The following is a 19,788-nucleotide window of genomic DNA, read 5'->3' on the forward strand; positions in this document are numbered from 1 at the left end:
GATACACATCAAAGGGTATTGGGTGGAACTCTTGGGGGAAGGATATTACAGAGGAGGTTTGGGGCAAGGAGTTTTCCAGATTACATTCCACGGCAGTCTCTTTACCGCCACCATGGCACACAATTACAAAATACTACACGGGTGGCACAGGGACCCATTGAAGATCTCACAAATGTTTCCCGGGCCCTCTCCTGTGTGTTCCAGGGGCGGTGGTCAGGTGGGTTCCTTCTCCCACATGTGGTGGCATTGTCCAAATATACACATTTTTTGGCAGGAACTCATTAGCTGGATTAAGGAATACTCTGAGGCGCAGCTGAGCGTGGACATGCTACAGATGTTGTTAGGAATCCCGGCTAAAGTTCCGAGATGAATATAGGTTGCCTAGGGTATGCAGGACCATGTTGAGGGCAGGGATATGATATGGCATTTGTAACGCGCCTATACACAAGTGTTTCAAGGCGCGACGAGGCAGGGAGGGGGGAACAAGGGGAAGACAGACAACGATCCTACTAGGCCAGGTGTCATTCAGATCGCGCAAGTGCAGGGGTAGGGGGAAGGGAAGAAGTGCAAGGGGAAGGGGCGGGGGGGCAATGCAGTACAAAGTAAGTAGAATAAAAATAAATAACTAGGGCCAGCTGGTGGCAAGTGCAAGGTAAGTGCAAACAAGTGCTGGGAAGGGGGGGCTGTAGGGATACAGAGACAGTCCCGCAGTGCAGGGGTTGCCAGGGAGGCAGTGCAAGTGGAGAGTGGCTGGGCCCAGGACCGAGGTCGCTGAGAGTGGCCCAGTTGCAGATTCAGTGCAGAATTTAGCAGGGGAGAGGGAGAGAGAAAGCAGAAGCAAAGAGGAAGGTTTTGAGGTGCTTCCAGAACTAGAGATGGTTCTCCTCAAGTTTCAGGGAGGCAGAAAGGCTGTTCCAGAGGGAGTCCCCTGCCGCAGAGAGAGATCTACCCCCAGCTCGTTGCTTCGAGAAGCGGCTGACCCTGAGGGAGTTGGAGACGGATGAGCGAAGGTCTCGGGAAGGAAGATATTTAGGAAGAGAGAGTTGAAGGTATTTAGGCACCAGGCCCCAGAAGGCCTAAGGGAGACTTGCCATAGCGCAAAAGTGGAAGGAAGGGGATGTCCCCATGAGGAGGGAGTGGGAACAGAAACTGTGTAATATCATGGTGATGGAGAAGTTGACTGCCATTGTTAATGATTACCTGGGATCCTACTTGGAGGAATAGGGCCCCCTGAGGGCTAGGATGGAGGGGGTGAAGGCCTAGCCAGTGGGGTGAGAAAAGGCCGAGGTCCATCAGCACTCCTTGCCAGGACAAGGAAGCCAATCCAAATGTAACGCTATGTGAAGTCAGACGATCATTGTTGTCTATTATTGACTCCTGTTTCACCACCTCTGAGACTGGGCCCACTGCGCTGTTTATCATTATTTAACATGGACTAAACACGCTGATAAGGGCATTGTGGGAGTGGGGTAGGAGGAGGGAAGGGGATTGTTTAGCTACGAGGTGTTGAAAAGTCTTTATGGTTGACAATGTCTTCTTAAATGCCAATAAAAATCAAAGTTAAAAAAAAAATGTATATTAAGTCCTAATCACTGCAGACAAACATTCAAGCAATACTGGGTGACACTGGCTGAGGGAGACATTTCTGATGAAGATTGCGCAAAGATCTTTAAGATTACTTTCCACTGGAATCGCTTTACGTTCTCCATGGAGCACAATTTCAAGATATTGCAAAGCTGGCACAGATACCCTCTCAAACTATCAAGGGTGTTTCAAGGGATTTCCCCACTTTGTCCCCAAGCATGTGGTCAGGTTGGATAACTTTCCCATGTGTGGTGGCATTGCCTACAAATACATATCTTCTGGGATGAACTCCTGAGCTGGATTACGGAGGTAACGGGGATACAGCTCACACTAGACCTGCTCCAGATGTTGCTTGGTATCCCAACGAGGGACATATATTTCCCAGGATATGGGAGGCAATGTTCAAAGCTGAGAGGCCGGTGATTGCCCAAAAATGGAAAAATGTGTGGGTTGCGTCCAAGTGAGAATGGGAGAAACTAGTGTTACGCTTACCGTGTCTCTGTGGGGGCGTTGGGCCGCAGTTGTAGCCCTCCCGGGGGTGAATGACGTCCTGGGGCTGTGCTACCGGTGACTGCGGTAGAAGCTGCTCAGGGTCACACAGCTGCGTGAATACAAAGGAGAGCGTTGAGTGATGCTAGCTGCGACCTTGCACTCTTCCGTCCCTCCCCAGGAGTGTACGCCCTATAGAGGCACTGTCCCAGTTGGCTCACCTTTTTAGTAAAGCCTGTGGGCACTACGTCCTGCTACTTCTGGCAGGGGTGCTTAATTGCCAAGGACCGAGTTCCTTCACTGATCCTTGCAACTACCCAGTTTTTTTGGTAAGTGGTGTTCTTATTCTTGTCTGTCTTCCTTTGCGAGTTGGTTTTCAGCCTTTCCTTGCTTGTCTTTTGATTTGTTTGTCTCGTTCCTCAACACGTGTCCTTTCTGTGTGTTATTGTCCGTACCTTCTTTAATCTGGTTCTTTTGCTCTTTTCCCCACATGTAGGTGGTAGAAGCGGAGCCCTGGAGCTGCTGAGCATGGATGCTGTAACCGGAGCGGTGAAGAACTGGATCCACGGTTTCAGGTAACAGGTATGTTGTATTGTAGAGTTGCGTGCATGCTCTTGAATGCGGCGCAGCTTTCCAGTTGTTGAGATGCGCTAACCTTGTCTTGTCTTCTTTTGCAGCGACCGGACTTGTGGAAGAAGACTGCCGTTTAGAGATGACAGAGCAGATCATCGGATTCCTGGTTGAGTATTTCTCTGCAGGTTCATGCGTCGGTAAGAGTCACGTTGCTTTTGAATGCAAGTTAACGCGAAGCACTGGCTCAGAGGATGAAGCGGCTTATATAGCTGGGCTCCCCTGGCCATGCCCATTAGCCTGGTCTGTCTGCCACACCTAGTCACTGGTACGTGAAGCTGGGCCAAGAAAGCCACACCCAGCACTTTGCAAGTAAAAGAGGCATGGAAAATAAGTGGCCCAATGGAATAAATGCAACCCAATGTTCATTCCTTACATGAGTCTGGTGCCAGAGGCGCCAGGACAAAGTCCAGCCGGGCCCCCTGTGCATGTCTGTTCCGAAGGGACATAAATGGGTCATTCCTCGGCATGGTCCCATGGCACCCACCATCTGGGGTATTTGTGCATGTGACCCAGGTTGTGTGATCGTGACAAAGAGTTAATGGTAATGGACAAATTAACAGCAATAGTGAACGATCACCTGGGATCTTTTCAAGACAATTGGGGTCCCTTGATTACATGGTGGGATGAGAAAACACAGGGCAATCTGCATGAGGTAGACAGTCCGCGCAGGATTTGATGGGGTAGAGAGGGTTAAACTAAGGTATAATTTTGCAATCCTCATTTGAGTTTAAAATGGTTTAGTGGAAAATGCTCGAAGTAAGCACGAGAGCTGGAAAGGTTGCACTAAAATCTGCTCGATTGATGTACATTTTCTTACCAATGGCTGGCAATGAGGGAGCCGATGTATCTGGGTAAAACTGTACTCTTAAGGAGAACACCAATTGCCATGGGATTGTTGCTGGTGATAATGTTTGTAACAGAATCTTGAAGAGTGTAAAGAGGGGGGAGGGAGTGGTGAAGAGTTCAACTAAAAAGGTTTTGGTAACTTCATGTTTGTAAGAAGAAGAAAATACAAATAAAGATTCATTCATTTTTTTAAAGCTTGGTATGTAAAAATATTTGCAAACATTTCTTGGCGTAAGTATTCCACAAGACTTGGTACCATTCCTTATTACTCTTTGAATTGGGCGTAAATATTCTTTTAACGCAAGTGATTCTAGGGGGGGGTGTGGCTACAGAGCCATGGGTTAAGCTGCAATTCTGAGGGCTCCTGCTGATCCTTTAAAATCATGGGGAAAATATGCCGTGTATAAGATGCGTGGATGGATACAACTGCATGAGCAAGTGTATGAAGATACTGGGAACAGTGGAAATCAGCAGTGATTGAATGCACGGACCAGAGACTGGAAGCAGAAGAAGCAGAGGAGCGGTCCAACAACAATAAAACAAGATGACGGGCGGACGGCAACAAAGAGAACAAAGGATCGATCCGTGAAGCTGCAGCAGAACAAGTCGGGAAGAGCCGCAGTGCCGGGACAGGTTCTGACCGCAGCGGTAGAAACAGAAGAGATTGGACTGTGGTGGAGAAAGCACATACAGCTTCTGGAACAGGATAAGCTAAAGTGCCAATGCAATACAGACGATACGGATCGCCGGACTGTAATGAGGAGCAGACAACAGATGCTGGCGCGCAGAAGCAGTGATAACGCCCGTTTCAGGGCCTGAGCACCAGCATGATGCGCCTTGTGAACTAAGCCATGCAGGAGTAGGAACTGCAGCTCTACAGCAGTGCCGTGACACAGAGAAGGCTATGGACAAGAGAACTGCAGCTGCAGGCACACCGGCACACGTAGCAGACGAGGGATACATAGTGGCAGGGGGCTAGGTAGCAAGTAAGATAGGACCGCGAATTGCGTGGGGAACGCAGCTGGCACATACTTGCGAGATAAAGAGGTGGATACTTTGTTACGCAAGCCCGGCGAAGCAGAGACCAGAGCCGGGCTTCTGAAAATGTGTAATTGACATGACGCACAACAAATGACGGATTCTCCTTTTTCGCGGGAGGCAGATTAAGAGCACAACACTGTGCACGCTTGCTGCAAGGGAGAGACAGGCAAGGGATTTGGTGAGACTAAAACATGCAAATCCCAGACGACTACAAACCAGCTACTAACTCCACATGAAAAGGGCGTCAGCCAGGACACAGCACGTACAGCAGTGGTGGTACAAGAAAGAGGCTGGAAGAGCACTAGTATCCTGAATTAATCAAGTACTGCACCCAGCTCCAATATACAGGCGATTGCTATGAAATAAGTTTGGAAGCGCTGAAGCTGGCTAATGAGAGACGACATGTGCTAACATTCTGATAAAGCCCACAACCGCTAAACGAGTCAGGTAGACTCAATAAGCAAGTTGGAGGACACGAGCACAAGAGCGCTAGCACAGAGCCTGGACGGCGAAGTGGAGCCAGAACGGGGTACTTGACTGAGGGAATTGCAGAAAACACTGGCACAGCCCAAGGGAGGAAAGGGTTGCACAAGGCAATGTGGATACTGTAAGGGTGAACAAATTGTGGCACATGGTCCGGCATAGCACAACTGGTCCGAAACATAGCAAGTGCACCATAACAAAGTGCAGCCGCACCCTAGAAGTGCGCACAATAAATGTATCTCTCGAGGGGCTGGGGCCATTGAAAGAGACATGGAGAAGATGGCAGCCATCAGCATACAAAAAGACAAGATTCAGAGCGTCTGAATCTGACCTCTGCGGACCGCTCATCGGACTACACGTGCACTGATCAATGCTGTGGGAAGGAGGGAGACACACTGCAGCCCAACCCATGGGAAGTAGTAACCACAATTGGAGGCAATGGATGTGGCTACAGCTACATAAAAGTGCCAAGCAGGTGGGGCAGTGGAATGCCACCAGCAACAAGCGGGGAATAACAGTTGATGAAAGACATTGGACGTCCTGATAAGGCACGCGAAGCATTGGCCTAGCACCACAGAGCAGACCATACACAACCGAGCACTGAATAGCATCTGGCACGACCACCTCTCTACATGCGAAGATGACATTTAGGTTGCCCAAAGTTAAGGCGAAACAACCAACCCTAGAGGAGTTTGCCAAATCATCACCAACAACGGAAGGAGCGAGACCTAAGGAACAGCGCACACAACATGAAGAAACTACAGCACGCAGCGACAAACAGATACTGGATGCTATAACAGACTTAAAAGTTTCTATGGAGGGTAAGATGGGCGCAGCCATCCTAGAACTGAAGACCTTGCTTGAATTCAAGATTAACGCAGCAAGCATTGAGGTGAATCTGCTACGACAAGATGTCCGAGCGCTAGCCGAGCACATGGGCAGCTTGGAAAAGGAGGTGAAAGCCAACACAAGCACGTGCTCGGCCAACGCAAAGGAGATCCACACGTTGAGACAACAGGTGTGAAACCTCGAAAGCAGAACTGAAGAAGCAGAAGGCCGTGCGCGCAGAAATAACATCCATGTTGTGGGGCTTCTGGAAGGCGAAGAAGGATCGGACCCAACAAACTACGATGACAATATGTTATTGCACACAGTCTTGGCCAGGAAGCCTCCACCGGGAGCACCCTGCAGCCAATTATCACTAAGATACTGAATTATAAAGACAGAGAGGTGGTCTTGGAGCATTTCCGCAAAGGGGGGGGGGGGGAACGATAAGCAGAGCATCAGCAACCATCACAGCGTATCCGGACTACACCTTCTTGGTGCAGAGACAGCGCATGAACTATGTGGCGGTCAAAAGGAGATTGCGGGAAGCGGGCCATAGATACATGATGTTGTATCCGGCAAAGATGAAAGTGCTCCACAAGAACAAGGCCCTTTTTTTCGACTCACCGGAGGATGTGATGGCATGGCTGGATGCAAGGAACTGCCCGTCAGGGTCGGGACACCAGGTGGAACTTGATACAGAGAAGTGAATCGGTACCCTGGCAAGGCCATACTAGTGGACAAATAGACCCTATGAAGATAAGTACAGCACATATATTGACTTTGGGACTAGATTATAATCGTGCATGAGACCCAAACCCCTAATCTATAATATACACGGAAGTTAGTTGGCTTGAGATGTGAAAGTCGGGCAGTGATTGATATGTAGGAATGTACAAACTGTAGCTTTAATGCAGGAACGGCAGAGACGCACTTTCACCGCCAGTAGTTAGATTAGTTAGGATATTAGCAGCATAGTTTCCCCCTGCTGGGTTCTGAGTATCGGCTAAGCCAGAGAAAGGGACTAGATGTGGGGTAGTCTGAGATCCAGGGATGGTGCTGGGCAATTGTTGGGGAAGTTGGGGGCGGGAAGGGCGGAGGGACGGGAAGGGCGGGGGGGGGGGGGCGGGAGTGGAGTTGGGGGAAGGGAGGGAGTTGAGGGATCTGGAGTGTTAGTAGTTAGAGAACAAGCCTACATACGCGCGTATCCAAGATGGAAGCGGACAAAGAGGAGAGTTAGAAGGAGGACGGGGTATGGCCAAGATATGGGAGATCTGACGATAATGACCTGGAACGTCAGGGGACTAAATAGCTATTTAAAGAGAAATAAGGTCATGGTGTATGTAAAGAGACAGAAGATAGATATTGCCCTAATACAAGAAACACACCTCACTAAAGAGAAACGAGAAGTACTGAAGAGGAAATGGAAGGGCACCCTTATAGGTGCAACGTATTCGGCTTATGCCAGGGGGGTGGTCATTTGGGTAGCACCACAAGTCCCATTCCAGCTGCTACAGTCCTTGGCCGAAGCTGACGGGAGGATGGTAATATTGAGGGGATTGATAGAAAACGGAAGTATGCATTGTTAATACATATGCCCCGAAACAAGACACAGTGACCTATTTCAGGACCCTATACAGAAAAAAATGAGCCCGTACCTAGGTTGCACAGTCATTTGGAGCGGTGATTTTAATTGTACGTTGGACCAAAAGGTGGACAGGTCAGATGCGAAATATGATAGACCCACCCCTTCTGCCAGAGTCCTAAGAACTCTACTGCGAGACCTTCAGCTGGAAGACACATGGATGCTGCACCACCTACACGATAGGCATTACTCACATTACTCAGCCACAGAAAACCTGTATACACGGTTGGATTACGTGTTCGTCGCACAAGAGATCACGGGGAAAATTGCGCGCCCAGGATATAGACCGAGAGTCCTCTCGGACCACTCGCCACTGGCCTTCACATGGCAATACATAGCCCCGAGAGCCAAGATCCCTACTTGACGACTCAGAGCCGAGGCTTTAAAAGATATGGTCTTCAGAGAAGACCTCAGAAGCGAAATTATAGAATACTTCGGAAATAACACGGGAGTGTAAAATCGACTGGGACCCGATGGGAAGCATTCAAGGTGGTGGTAAGAGGAGCAGCAATAGCCAAATCCAAGGGACTGCAGGGGGGTATATTGCTGCAACTACAGAACACGGAGGAGAAACTAGAGATATTACTAAACAACGGAAGCCACTCCCTGCAAGACGCTAGTAACATCACCCAATTACAGCAGGAATGTATGAGACACTGGGAGAGACTGTGTAACTTAAATTACAAAAAATACATAGAGAGGCAACATGCTGAGGGGGACAAGCCGGGAAGATTATTAGCATGGCTATACAAAAGTGAGACCCCCAGACCAATGATTAGAGAGATACGGGGAGAGGGTGGACTAATATTAAGCACCCAAGAAGGTGTGAATGAGGGGTTCATCGAATTCTATAAACAACTGTACAGTGACACAATAAGTGAGGAAGAGAGTGAAATAGCAGAAACTTTGGAGGGTATTGTCTTACCGAAAATAAGCAATGAAGAAGGGAAAGCCTAGCAGCCCTGATTACACTAGAAGAGCTAGAGGCAGTGGTGGAGCAATTTCCAACTAGTAAGACCCCAGGAACAGATGGACTCCCTAGTGAATTCTATAAAACGTACAAGAATGAAGTGCTCCTCCCATTGCTCTCAATGCTAAATGAAGCATACGAGGTGGGGACACTGCCAGGATCCCTTAGAGAAGTGATTATCATCCCACTCCTCAAACCCAACAAGCCAGGCACAGACTGCGGGTCGTATAGACTGTTAGCTATGCTGAATCAGGACAGCGAAATACTCACGGCTGTGTTGGCAAATAGGATGAAGCGAGTTATTGGCAGATTAACACACCCCGATCAGACCGGATATGTTCCGCAAAGAAGCATATCCAACAACCTTAGAAGGCTACACCTCGTCATAGAACAAACTGAAGGTGCCTCAGGTGAGTTAGCTATAGGATCGCTAGATCCAGTGAAGGCCTTCGACTCGGTCAAGTGGCCGTGGCTGCTGGCAACCCTGTAAGAATATGGGATGGGACCGGGGTATCTAAAATAGGTGAAATTACTATATAGCTCACCATTAGCCAGAGTCAGAATGGGAGCAGTTATTTCTGAGAGATGGCAGCTCAGTAGGGGCAGCAGACAGGGATGCCCATGGTCCTTGATCCTGTACATTCTAGCATTAGAACCCCTAGCTACATATCTGAGACAACAATATCAGAAAGTGGGGATTTACACAAGAGGAGGGACGCACCTAATATCATTGAACGCAGACGATATGCTACTATATGTGAGGTAACCAGAAGAAAATTTACAATATATCCTTGAAGTGTTGGAGCGATTTGCATCGCTCTCGGGCATTGCAGTCAATCCCAAAAAGTCTGGTATATTCCCTCTAGGACGGTACATAGGGGTCCCGCGCGACAAGCTACCGGTACTACCAATATCCTGGGTGACAGACACCTTTAGATACCTGGGAATGGACATCTACCACACAACAGTGGCAGAACACATACATAACACAGAAAAAGCGCTGACAAATGTTGTGAATAGTATGAAGTTTTGGACTAAACTCCCCCTGGCCATGATGGGGAGAGGGGCATTAGTAAAGATGGTTGTATTACCCAGATTATTGCACTTCTTCGGAAACATACCATATATAATACCGAGGCGCTTCTTTGTTAAACTTCAAGGTATATGCAGAGATTTTCTATGGGCTAATACAAGGAATAGGAAAGCCCTATGGAAAGCACAAAATACATACAATAAAGGGTGCATTAAGCTACCTAACTTTGAGATTTATTACCTGGCCAGCCAACTAAGATACGTGGCCGAATGGCTAGCCGAAGACTCTACATCAGAATCCAGATTGTTGGGATCCGACTGTATGCTGGAACTAGGATGGCAAGTATGGCGCAAAATGTGCCAGACCATAAAGAACCCGACGCCATGCACCCCGCAAGTGCCGTTAGTGACACTAACCGGAGGAGACGCCCAGCTAAGGAAGACGATCCGCAAACACTGAGAACCGGTGGGGACTGTAACGATGGGTGACATATGGCAAGAGGGGGCGATAAAGGGCTTTAACGCACTGGTGGACGAGACGGATTTACATCTGGGGCAACACATAACCTACACCAGACTAGTGCGCAGAGTGAAGGAGACTTGGTCGGAAATAATGCTAGATGAACAACCAGATACAGCCATCGAAACACTGTATGATATTGCGGAAGGGGGGCACAAGGTTTCATGAATTTATGAACTACTGATGTCCAGGGTGGGGAGGGAAGTGACACAGCTGAGACGGGAATGGGAGGACGCCGGGGAACCAATGACAGATAGGCTATGGGAGCGGGTACAAGTGTCTAGAAACGCGAGGCTACAACAAATACAACTATATATAACCCACAGAGCATACATGACCCCCCCAGAGAATTTCTCGATTTAAAGGTGCAGAACGACAAACATGTCCCAAATGTGGGGAGGAGAATGCCGGGCTAATACACATGTTTTGGGCATGCCCCCAAAATAAGGAGGTACTGGAGAGAAGTGGCTCAAAGATTGAACGAGATAGAGATCAATCTGAATGTAGATTCAATATGGGCATGCATGGTGGGGGGTTCCCTAGGTCACGACCCTTGAAACAGATCAGTAAACTCAAAGACTTGGCCTATATGTTGGCCAAGCGGAGGATAGCCATGGGGTGGAAAGCATCTAACAGACCCAAGACGGAGACCTGGTGGACCGACCTCCGTAAATTGTCCGAAGCTGAAACAGTAGTATGGAGCGAGGCGGCCAACAGAGGGGGAGAGGAAGAGGCGGAAACTAACACCCTGAAAACACATAGTGGCCACACTCTGGGGACCTATCCAGGGGGGCCTGAGTGATGAATCCTCTGAGAACACAGATGAGGAGACACCTCCAATGAATAAAGAGCAAGGGGATGGAGCAGGGTAGGCTTGTTGGAGGGTGGGATAAGGGAAGCAGTAGACACTAAATATATGTCCGCCACTATGCAAGATAAAGTACTGCTGTGGCTGTTGGTTTATTGTTTGTTTAAAAACCAATAAAAAAAATTTCATACATTTTTTTAAAAAAAAACTCTTGTGATTCTAGACTTCTCGTTAATGTCTTTACTTCTTCCTTTTCCTAGGGTTGTATCCCCTTTTGAACACTTGCTTCCTCAGGCTTATACATAACTCTTGGGACCGGTCTGTCCCCTTTCCACTTCAAGGCTTCTTTCTGTAATATCTTGTATATTTCACTGGGAAGAGTTTCTCTTCATGCCCACTCCTCAATTTCTCTTTGGGCCTTATTTGTTATCCTTCTGATTACATCAATCCAGTTCCACTTTAATGGCTCCGATTTAGGTACTTAGTCACTTTCACTGGGACGAGTTTCTCGTGTTCGATAATGATGCCCCTGCTGTCTCCCAGTATCCCCTTTCTTCCTGTTAAATCTGTGTTTGTAGGGGGATGCTTTCGGGCTCAACCTTCGCTCGGGTCTTCGTCTTAGTCCTGGTCTATCACGCTTCGCTTCCTTTTTTGATAGCTCACTCTCAATCTGCTTGCTTGTGGTGACCATGCATGACTGGATGGCACAACGTGCCTCTCAGACTCCCATACTGGGTGCTTTCGACATCGTTAGACAGCCGTTCTGCCCACCCCAAATTTGCTATGGTCACGCCACCAGCAGTGTAATCTTTAGTTTCTTGTCCAGTTCCCGCTTCCTGGGAATTACAGGATGATCCTGCTTCAATAAGCTGTGCAAGACTCTGCGACTCTCTCTAGTTCCATCTCCTCCAGGCTTAACCTCAAAAGGGGGCTTCCCCTGCTTACACTCTTCTCCCTCTGCTTGCACTGTGCCTTGGCTCAGCGTGCTCTTCTCTCTCAGCCTTGTCTCCATTATTCCTGTGTGTCTCCTCTTAAAGAGGCAGACCCTTCTTCTGGAGCATAACAGGTTATTTCAGTTTTACCTTCAGCCAAGTCTCTGGCCCTTACAATACTCTTATTATCTGATAGTGCCATTTATGCCATGACGGTGGAAGGCTTAAGGGATTCCTTACAGGAACGGGAGTACTTATCCCCTAATGGGGAAATCTCTCCAAGTGAGGTCTCACTTGCCCAGACCCCTAGGGAGAGTATTGCGGGACAGGCTCATCTCCCTAGCCTCAAAGGGGAGGCTCCCCCTTGGGGAGAAGGGAAGAATACCTGTGGTTCATCACATCTCCATGCTCAATGCACAGACATGGGAAGAGATGACATGTGGGATTCAAATTAAGTATAGGGATGTCCACCTTATTGACACTAGGGCCAAGGTCAAGGTCAACACATTCAGAGAGGCCATTTTGTTGCCACGGGCAGGAGTCGTACAGACCAGATTAAGTTTTGGACCAATCACCACCTGTAGCAAACTCAATGTCAAAAGTTGTTCAGTTGTTCCACTGCAGAAGTTCTATGGTTGGTACTGTTTACATATGGCAAAGAGGAAGATGACCTCCCTCATGTACTACAGGAGCATATGCATACCCGTCAACCTTTTCAAATGGAAAGGCTGGTGAGAAAGGAAGATGTCACTTTTGTGGGTGAAATCTCCATTGAGACCTATAGACGGGCAAGCAGATTGGCGGTTGACAGAGCCGATTCTATTGCAGGCGTCACCTACCAAAACAGGTGAGTTGGTAGGTATGCATATGAACGGGTTTCCAGGTGCTGGCTGTCTGTAGAGCAAAGAGGTTAAGCTACATGTCAAGGACATGATGCTGACACGCTGAAACAAACGTGAATAAGCTTCCAGTCTGCCCATTGGTTTAAGAATAACCGAAGAAGCTTGAAAATGCCAAAATCATTAAAAAGATAAAAGGGGCCCATTTCTTGGATTTCCTTCATTGTGGTCGGTTGGAAACCCAAACAACTGTATGAGTTACAGTTTTGCTGCAATATCCTCCTTCAGAGTGATTGTAGGTTCAACGAACTGGACCTTAGTACTGGGTATCACCACTACCATAACATCCAGATTATTGGTACCTTATCTTATCGATGTATGTTGACCTTCACAAGTATAAAGACATACGTTATGGTGCATAATCTACAAACAAAATTTCAATACACCATCAGAGGTATAGGGTATTTCTCTCAACCTTTTGTGTCGCCAAGGCGGGTGAAAACACCCAATTTATGTTGGGGGGGTGGGTAAGAGCTCATTGAAGTGAACGGTTGTATAGAGAGTTTGGCAGGTGAGTCAGGTGATTGCAAGGTGGGTGATACCCGCCAAAAGCGTGTGAGTCGAGAGCTACGTATAAGGCCTGTTTTTACGAGTGTTTAAATGTATCAATGAAATCCTTATAGTTGCTCAACAAAGGCCAAATATCATAAAGACATGAGTGTTAGCATGATATAACACTGGACCAAATTAAATTAAAATTGGAGATATTTGGGTATGACTTCCCTGCACGATAAGTCTCTGCTGAACACACCAAAGAGACAGATATCAATATAGCAGTGCTATTTGTGGTGTAGCCAAGCTGGGCCCGGACACATGGGCGAAGGGAAACCCGAGCTACGTAACACGGGCGGAATAACTTTTTTGCCCGGAAGCTATTCATTCCGGTGCGAGCCACGGACGGAGCGAGTCAAGCGTATCCTTTCCTCCTTGTGCGAGTGAGAACGAGCGAGACAGATGAACGACACCCGACCTCCTAGAACACACCACAGGTCGGGAAATAAATTATCACACTGGTGACGAGCATTCCAACACTGCATGCATGTCAGATAAGAAAAGAAAAGCACGAACAACGATGACTACGTGCCGCTCTGCTGCCTGTCCAACATTCCAATCCACAATTATCAGGTAGGCCTAGAAGGGCCCAGGAAAACAGAAACCCACTCTGCTACCTGCCCAATATGCCACTCCAGGCATACCAGAAGGGCCGAATGAGGCTCAAAGACTGCATATACCACTACTCCCGAGCAACCATAAGAGAGAAACAGTGATGCGCCCAGGCAACAGAGGACATACCCCTACCCAAATCACAGCGACCATGTGGGGACACATGCTGCCACTGACATAGCAGAAGGGGAAGGAAGCGCGCAACGAAAGGGCGCGTTTCAGGGACCAGCAGGCCCACGCCAACACAGCGAGGTGAGCCAACATGACCAGCTCCTGCAACAGTCCGTCCAGAGCAAGCAGCGGCAGCGCTGTGAGAAGAGACAGCATTTTTCATTCCGAGAGCCAAGAAACCACACAAACTTCATTCATGAAACCATTTGACCCCTATACCATGGGAGCAGCCCTCAGGTGGGGGATATGGCTCCAACAATTTGAACTCCACTTACAAGTCAGAGACATCACCGAAGGGAGGAGAAAACGCACGCTACTGAACATCGGCACGGCAGTGCTACATCTGTTCAACACACTTCCTAACAGAGGGACTGCAGACGGCTACAACTCAGCAAAGGCGGCGCTGACCAACAAATTCAAGACGGAATTGAACCCAGACTATGAAAGATTACATTTTTGTATGACCCGCCAGAGAGAGAAGGACACCATGGACGACTTCCACGCCTGGCTAAGAGAGCTAGCAACGAGGACTTTGCGGTCTGTCTGCAGATCATCAATGGGCTGTCATCCGATAAACTACGACATGCAGTACTGTCAGAGAAGAACATCCCGCTGGACCGCATACTGGCAATGGGGAGACTGAGAGCACACAGATGACCAGGTAGCAGTCATGGAGACAGCAATGCAGCACCTGCCCATGGACATCACGCAAAAGCAGGAAGAGGTAGCAGCAGTCCGTGGTCGACAAGAGGAAAGGTGCCCCCGCCAGGACAAAACGACACCTACAAGTGGTGTGGTGGCCCCTGGTAGAGAGATGAACCATGCCCAGCGTAAGGAGTAACATGTCGGAAGTGCAAACGGCTGAATCCCTTCGCTGCCATATGCCTGAACCCCAATACTCCGAAAGACACAGGCCGACTACACACCAGCAGAACAGAAGAGTCCTCTGATGAAAGTGCATCAACCGAGAGACGCGGGAAGGAAAGATGGATGAAAAGAGGAAAGGAACACCGAGTGCACATGATCTCTGCCATAAAGCCAAACAGAATGAAACCCAGTCGGAAAAGAAAGCAACACAAACAGCCATCATGCACCATCCTGTCAGACGGAAACCTCACCAGAGTGGTCATCGACACAGGTGTAACGATGAATGTCATGCCCATCCACACCTACAACAATTTGGACCCGAAACCAATGCTCCAGAACAAGCGAGTGAGACTGTATGCATACGGGTGCAAAAGGCCCCTACCAGTGAACGGGTCATTCCGATCAGACCTAGCATACAACAGAGCCACGTACAGAGCCACGTGCAGAGCCCGTATATACGTGGTGGATGCAGGACTGGAAACACTACTAAGCTGTTGCACCGCAGAGAAGTTGCAACTGGTACATTTTGCATTCAGCATCAACCCACCAGAAACAGATGATCTTCTGGCAAAACACCATAAAGTATTTCAATGGATAGGGAGAACAATCAAGCTACACATCGGCCTGACAATAGAACCCAAGGCCGTACGACACTGCTGAGTACCCTTCCATATGAGAAAAGTGGTCGAAAAGGAACTGGAAAAGAAAACAGGATAATTGAGAAAACATCTAGCCCTACCCCATGGGTGTCACTGATGGTCTTTGCACAGAAACCACGGCAACCCAATGCAGTAAGAATATGCATTGATATGAGGCTGCCCAATGTAGCCATCGGCCGGGAACACCACGTCACCCCCACCATCGATGAACTGATTGTGGACCTAACAGGAGCCAAAGTCTTCAGCAAGCTTGACCGAAGGTCAGGCTATCACCAACTATGCCTCGCCATGCAGTCCAGGTACATAATGACTTTTTCATCTCACTTGGACCTCCGAAGATACAAACAGCTGAACTTTGGTATCTCATCAGCGGCGGATGTTTTTCAGAATGAGATCAGGAGAGTACTCAATGGCCTTGCCAGAACCACCAACATTAGTGATGACATCTTAGTGTATGGCACCACAACAAGCAAACACCACGAGCGGCTAGCTGCATTCCTCCAGCAATTAGAAGAATCAGGCCTCACCCTACACGAAGAAAAATGTGAATTCAACAAAAGCGAACTGAACTTCTTCAGCTACATGTTCAACACTGACGGAGTGTCGTCGGACCCAGCCAAGGTCAGTGACATCAAGAGAACGAAAGCCCCCACGTCAGTGTCTAAGGTGAGGCGTTTCATGGGTATGGCCACATACTGTGCAAGGTTCATACCCAATCTGGCCACCCTTGCAGCACCGCTGAGGGACCTCACGAAAAAGGAAAAGCAATGGGAATGGACAGAACAGTACCAGCAAGCGGTCCAACGTATAAAAGACGCACTATCCAGCACCACTAAAATGACATTCTTCAACACTGACCGGGCCACAGAACTCCCGATAGATGCCAGCGCAGTAGGAGTAGGGGGCAGTACTCACACATGTGGACAGAGATGGCAGCGTGTATCCAATTGCTTTTGCCAGTCGAGCACTAACGAAGACAGAACAAAACTATGCCCACATTAAGAGGGAGGCACTGGCGATCCTATAGGGCTCCCGTCACTTCAGAGTGAATCTACTAGGGCAACCAGCCAAAGTGTTCACAGATCACAAACGACTGATACCGATCTTCAGAGGATCAGCACTGCACCCCCCAGCTTGGCTAGAAAAATTGATGCACCAACTACAGCCGGCCGTTTAACATTGATGTCACGTACAGAGCCGTAGCAGACAATCCGGCTGATTACCTGTATCGCCACATACGACCCGCCACCAGACATGAAGAAGAACACGCGGCTGAGACGGAGGAGCATGTGTGCCACGTGATCGCATGTGCACGCCCATGAGCTCTAACACCGAAGGAGATAGCGGATGAAACCAAAAGGAGACACCTGTTTGCAATGAACCACCCAGACCATACAATCAGGCGACTGGAGGAACTACCTGGCAGCAGTAGCACAAAGCACCACGGCAGCCCAAGGAAAGCGGTATCTGGCATTCATCATGAGCACACAATATCAAAAGAAGGCATTGTGCTGAAGGGACACAGAATCGTTCTACCTGAAGCGCTGGAAGAGAGGGCCCTAAACTAGCGAATGGAGGCCATCAAGGCATAGTGAAGACCCAATTGTATTTAAAATCAAGGATGTGGATGCCGCGAATGCAGCACTGCAAGATGGAACTGGTGGAAACCCGTGCGGCATGCTAGTCCCTGAGGAGACTAACGACACCCGACCCTAGCGCACCCAAGAGCCACACAAGGTGGGAGTCAGTGAGCATGGACTTTTGTACCATCGCAGGAGAGGGGTACCTCCTCGTCCTAGTTGACGAGTTCGGCAGATACCTGGAGGTGGAGCACGTCAAGTCCACGAACGTAGAGTCAGTCATCACTGCCCTCGAGAAGGTATTTGCCGTACACAGGCTACCCAGGAAACTAAAGAGTGACAATGGACCACCATTCACCAGTCAGGAACTCAAACAAACAATTTCTCACCAACCTGAGTGTAAAACAGAAAGATCCCCCCATGCTCGTCGCAACCAAACAGTGATGCTGAACGTTTCATGGGGTCCCTAACCAAAACTATAAGAATCGCAAAAGACCACAACCAACCATGGCTGCCGGCAGTATACAGCTTCCTGCGAGCACACCGACAAACCCTGCACACATTCACTGGAGTAAACCCTGCAGCGTTGATGTTCGGAATGCCAATACAAGCCGAACTACCACTACACCCGAGCTGGGTGAACCCCAACCCAGTCATACCACTCACGGAAGAGAGGCGAACCAGGCGGAATGTGAAAGAGTGAAACTTGCCATGCGCAACACGGGGAACTTCAACCGGGGGATACCGTGTTGGTGAAGACCAGAGCGCCCCAAAAGAAAATAACACTGACATACAAATCACGCCCCTGGACGGTACAGGATGCCAACCACAGCATGGTGACAGCCGCAAGACGGACAGAAGTGGTGACGTGAAACTTGTCCCACTTCCGAAAAGTTCCAGCAACACTGTGGAAGGAGCAACCAGATACAGGGACAGCGAGTGGAGACCCCCCCCAGTAGATCCTGAGACAACAGCGAGAGCTAATGGCAGAACATCCCCGCAAGATAACTCAGAACCAGTCCCTACACAAGGACGAGACCCCCCCGCCAGCCGAAAAAAATAAAAATAAACACAAGACAGATCCACCCGAGAGAACACAATCAAGGTACCAACTTCGAGAGAGGCCACGGCCATCGTCCCAACTGCACGGATATGTGCTTCAAGGGATCTACCATTGAAAGGCCGGGGTAGATGAGAACCAGTAAGAGATGTTATTACAAAATGTTATGTTGATCAAGCGTTCCAAGTTTGGGAGGAATGTAGTGTAGCCAAGCTGGGCCAATCATGTGGGCGAGGGAAAACCCGAGCCACGTGACACGGGCAGAATAAAGTTTTCGTCCAGAAGCTATTCTTTCCGACGCGAGCCGAGGACTAAATGAGTCAAGCGTATCATTTCCTCCTTGTGTGAGTGAGACGGATAAATGACACCCGACCTCCTAGAACACACCATAGGTTGGGAAAACTATCACCCTATTGATATAATTTTTGGAAATTTGCAGCTTTAAATAACTGTGAAAAATGCAATACCTAGATGGTCACCCCCTCTGAGCCATTAAGAAATTGGGCCGGGTCTCAAACAAACTATGATGTCCCTGAAGAAAATTCCAGTGGATTCCAGCTGTTTGTAGGACTCTGCTCCTATTTTGTTTATTTGTTTTATTATTTGAGTGGTTTTATTTGTACTTTTAGCTATCACAATATGACTTACGTCTTCAACTCTGCAAGCAACAAAATCAAGAAAAAACATTTTCATTCTTTATCAAAACCGACCACGTTATCTGCCTAGCAAAACACTGTTTTTGTAAATACCACACCAAGATGGTCGCCACCTATACTTTAAATATGGAAGTAGAAATAATTGTACCAGTTTTTCTATAGGATGCCTTAAATTACGGTCCTATTTCTATGATTAAACCATTCAGACTTTGGGGGCTCGGCACCTGTATAGATCTACGTCAAGCGGCTCCAGGTTGAGTACGCTGGTTACCAATACGCTCCGGAGGTCAGAGAAGTCCGGCGGTGGGGCCTCGTCAACCTCCTCTGGCCCCGTCACATCTTCCGGTTGTATGGATGCCGCCATTGTGTTATCTCTTTTGAAAGAAGAAATGTCACTTAACCTTTGCAACCGCCGACACACGTCTCAAACACTAGAACGCAGGGAAAAGGAACGACCGCTCAACACGATCGAAAGCCTTTTTACGGCATCCAATAACAAGAGGAAAAGAAAAAAAAAACACTAGAACGCACTTTTCACTTGTCCGTGTTAATGTTTTAGCAGTTCATTGCCGGATGCCTTCCGCAAACGGAACAGAAAGTGTGTGCGCGGTCTAGTGTCCCGGTTGTTTGTGTTGACCAGGAAGTAGTTAGTGCTTGCTTGGCACGGTAGTTGTGTCTTCGCTGTTCAAATATCAAGGTGTCATATCGTGTCGGTGATTATTATCTAATCTATGTCCCTTTCCTCTTCCAAGAATTTACTTGTGAGGTGCCAACCCCCCACGCCCCTTCTTTAATCCAGTTGATATTATTTTACATTTTTGTTTATATTTACCATACATGCCCCTACCCTTCCCTTCTGAGAGCATATGACTCACAGCCACCACACAACGTGCCCATTTTCATCCATTGGCTGAGTGTTATGTA

The 19,788-nt window shown here is 48.4% G+C and overlaps 1 protein-coding gene across 1 annotated transcript in view; it reads right to left on the minus strand.

The window, feature by feature from the left end:
* Positions 1-19,407, minus strand: part of ACOT8 (acyl-CoA thioesterase 8) — a 268,843-nt gene extending 249,436 nt beyond the window's left edge. Inside the window, exon 1 of the mRNA XM_069651229.1 lies at positions 19,089-19,407. Coding sequence (XP_069507330.1) covers positions 19,089-19,228 — 140 coding nt within the window. The 5' untranslated portion in view covers positions 19,229-19,407. The remainder of the gene's footprint in view (positions 1-19,088) is intronic.
* Between the last annotated feature and the right edge of the window lie 381 nt (positions 19,408-19,788).

Source organism: Ambystoma mexicanum, chromosome 3p, assembly GCF_040938575.1.
Source record: "Ambystoma mexicanum isolate Mex_15411 chromosome 3p, UKY_AmexF1_1, whole genome shotgun sequence".
Taxonomy (NCBI): Eukaryota; Metazoa; Chordata; class Amphibia; order Caudata; family Ambystomatidae; genus Ambystoma; species Ambystoma mexicanum.